This window comes from Austrofundulus limnaeus, unplaced genomic scaffold (genome assembly GCF_001266775.1).
Source record: "Austrofundulus limnaeus strain Quisiro unplaced genomic scaffold, Austrofundulus_limnaeus-1.0 Scaffold101, whole genome shotgun sequence".
NCBI lineage: Eukaryota > Metazoa > Chordata > Actinopteri > Cyprinodontiformes > Rivulidae > Austrofundulus > Austrofundulus limnaeus.
This window is the reverse complement of record NW_013952503.1, coordinates 1,504,560-1,507,312: the sequence shown is the minus strand read 5'-3', so window position 1 is coordinate 1,507,312 and position 2,753 is coordinate 1,504,560. Positions and strand designations below refer to the sequence as shown.

General features: G+C 41.3%; 1 protein-coding gene across 2 annotated transcripts in view; it reads left to right on the top strand.

Annotated features, from left to right (window-relative positions):
• mkxa (mohawk homeobox a) overlaps positions 1-2,514 on the top strand; it is a gene marked incomplete at its 5' end in the record, with an annotated part of 12,510 nt that extends 9,996 nt beyond the window's left edge. Inside the window, 2 exon segments of one of the 2 annotated variants that reach the window (XM_014013476.1) lie at positions 313-346; positions 474-2,514. In XM_014013476.1, coding sequence (XP_013868930.1) covers positions 313-346; positions 474-678 — 239 coding nt within the window. 2 annotated transcript variants of the gene reach the window in all.
• Between the last annotated feature and the right edge of the window lie 239 nt (positions 2,515-2,753).

The window sequence follows — 2,753 nt, the reverse complement described above, 5'->3', positions numbered from 1 at the left end:
ACACATGTTTGTACAGGAGGTGTTACACACACATCCTTATTCTTCCATCAAACAGAGGACATTTTCCCTAATCCTAACCATTACTAATCTATTACCAACCTTAACCAAAACTTCATTCACACCATCCCTCTAAACTAACTAGTAGAGCGCAGTAGATCTGTGTCCTCACTTTACTGGTTAAAAAAAAATCATGATATTCCTCACTCTGTAACAGAAACAAGTACACACACACACACACACACACACACACACACACACACACAGACTCTTCACTGTCTTAATTTAACCATTTTTTCCTGCCTGTTCTTTCAGAAACCACGGATCACGGATCAAGTCAAAGTGACAAGTGAGTGGAGCGTCTCTGACCTCGCAGCTCTGATCAGATCTCTCCATCTGCGAGCTGAACATGACGTCTAACGCTCTGTGTTTTGTTCTCYCTCCGCATGTTTACGTGTTCTGTCGCTCGTCAGCAGCAGCGGCGGCCTCGCAGCGACGCAGAAGGAGAAGGTGAAGGGCAAAGATGAGACATACTGGAAGGAGATCAACGCCGCCATGGCCTTGACCAACATGGCGCAGGGGAAGGACAGCGCCTCGGGGACGACCAGCTGCATTATTCAGAAGTCCTCTCATATAGCTGAGATCAAGACTGTTAAAGTGCCACTGGTGCAGAAATATTAACTGGGACCGCTTCCTCTCCACTTTCTATGCAAAGCAGCAAACATTCCTCTTTAAGAAACTCACCAGAGTCCAAATCAGCTCCTCCTGAATCAAAACAACTCTGGTTTAAGGAGGGCAAAGGGGGCATTTCAAGAAGAGAAAAAACTTTTTCTGTTTGGTCTTTTTGAAAAGTTTCAAGACCATTTTTTTTAAAAACAAAGTTTTTGTAATAACTTATTTTTTATGAGTTTTTTATTCCTTATTTTTAAGTTACAAATGTTGAATTTGCCAAAGTGCCTATGATTGTTTTATTTTAGACGATGAACTGACTGATTACCAGCTAACTGAACCCACTCCAGCTCACCCAGAAGCCTCTGAGTTTCTAAAGAAACCTCATTATTCAGGRTTTGTTGTGTGGCTGAAAACTTCCTGTAACATCTTGTGCCTTAAAGATGAACTGAACTCAGCATCAAACAGCACTTATCTGCGCACACACACACACACACACACAGAAAACACAAGTTTTCTTCCTCTGCACCTCAGTGTCGACTCGGCCTTGGGTTTCAGCAGCCAGCAGAGGATTCTTCTCTTATCTGAGCTTTCAGCAGCTGAAACGTGAACGAGCTCTCAGCTGGACCCAAACGAGGACGCAGACAAACAGATTTGTGTCKAAGGTTCATCAGAAAGAAGGCCGTGACCTAAAAGGGATGTTTTTACTTTGGATCATCAGAGACTTACGTGGACAGTTTTGTGTTTTTATGTTTGTCTTCAGAACAAGATGATCTGAAATGAAGGAAAACAAGAAGAAGCTGTTTTATCATCAGRTTCAGGATTAAACTCAAGTTTTCTTTATTTYAGACTCTTTTCATGTCAGTATTAAATCTTTGTCAGCCATGAAGTGTTCAGAGTTTCTTCTGTCTGATTGTTTTTTCTGACTGGATCACTATAAGATCAACATTTGTGCTCCAGTGGAAAAAAAACTCCTTAAAACCAAGGACTTACTGTGCAAATGTTTTAATCATTGCAGGTGAAATAAGCCGAGCTCCATCTGGGAGAAATCAAGTCCAATTCTTGAAAACAGCTGAAGTTCTGAGCAGAAGTTTTAATTTTATACATTTTTTATGTTCATGTGTGTCAGAATGTTTCATTAAATAAAAAAATGGATTTTATTATCCTCAGACTGTAGTTCTGGTCAAGGACTCTGAGAGRAAAGTTGCACAAAGTGACTTTTATTGGATCTTAAATGTGCAAAATTATTTTTTTAAAGCTGCACTTAAAGTTTTCTGTGGAGACATTTGAACAAAACAGTGAAGAAAAGTCAAAAGAWTGACGGACAGCTCTGTAAGAACTCACATCTTGTGCCTCTGGAAGTTTGAACTTTATGTGGTGGGGGTCCTGGGCCCCCCACATGTGGTTTCTGTCCAGCCGATCCAGGCAGGGTAGAACCGGACCTGTGCCTCGTGTTCCTAAACGCACCTTTGAACCTCACACAGACCAGTTGCATGCTGGGAAAAAACAAGGACAGCAGGAGTTTGAAGAAAGGGGGTCTCTGCAGACACGACTTTGGTTCTGGACTTTCTGCAGCTGCTTTCAGAACCAGACGGACTCGTAGAAACAAGGTTTTCATTAAAGCTTCTAAGTTATGATTCTGTCACAGTGAAGAAAGTGGCGACCTTAGTTTGTTTTTCTTGTTAACTTATAGAAATTGTTTTTGTTGATTTGAACGGAGGCTGGATTTTCAGTCCAATGATGGAACACATATCTCCTTGTTTTGTCTGATTTGTTCTCATGTTCAGTTTCTTTTAGAACAGTTGGAACTTGGTCACAGCAGTGAATAAAAATCTGATGGAAATCAGAGACATGTTGTTGTTTATGTTTTCTTTTTGCAAAGCTGAGTCACGTTTATAGACTGATTTCACCTCCTAGTTGTATCTTCCTCAGGGGTCAGTCGACCTTCTCCTTCCTGTGTATTAATGAGTCCACCATGGCCTTCCTGCTCCAGAACCTGAGCTCTGACACCAAGACCTTCATCACACCATGACAGACAGAGAGAGGAAGAAACCAGGAAAAAGAAGTGATCTTGAAAATAAAGATGT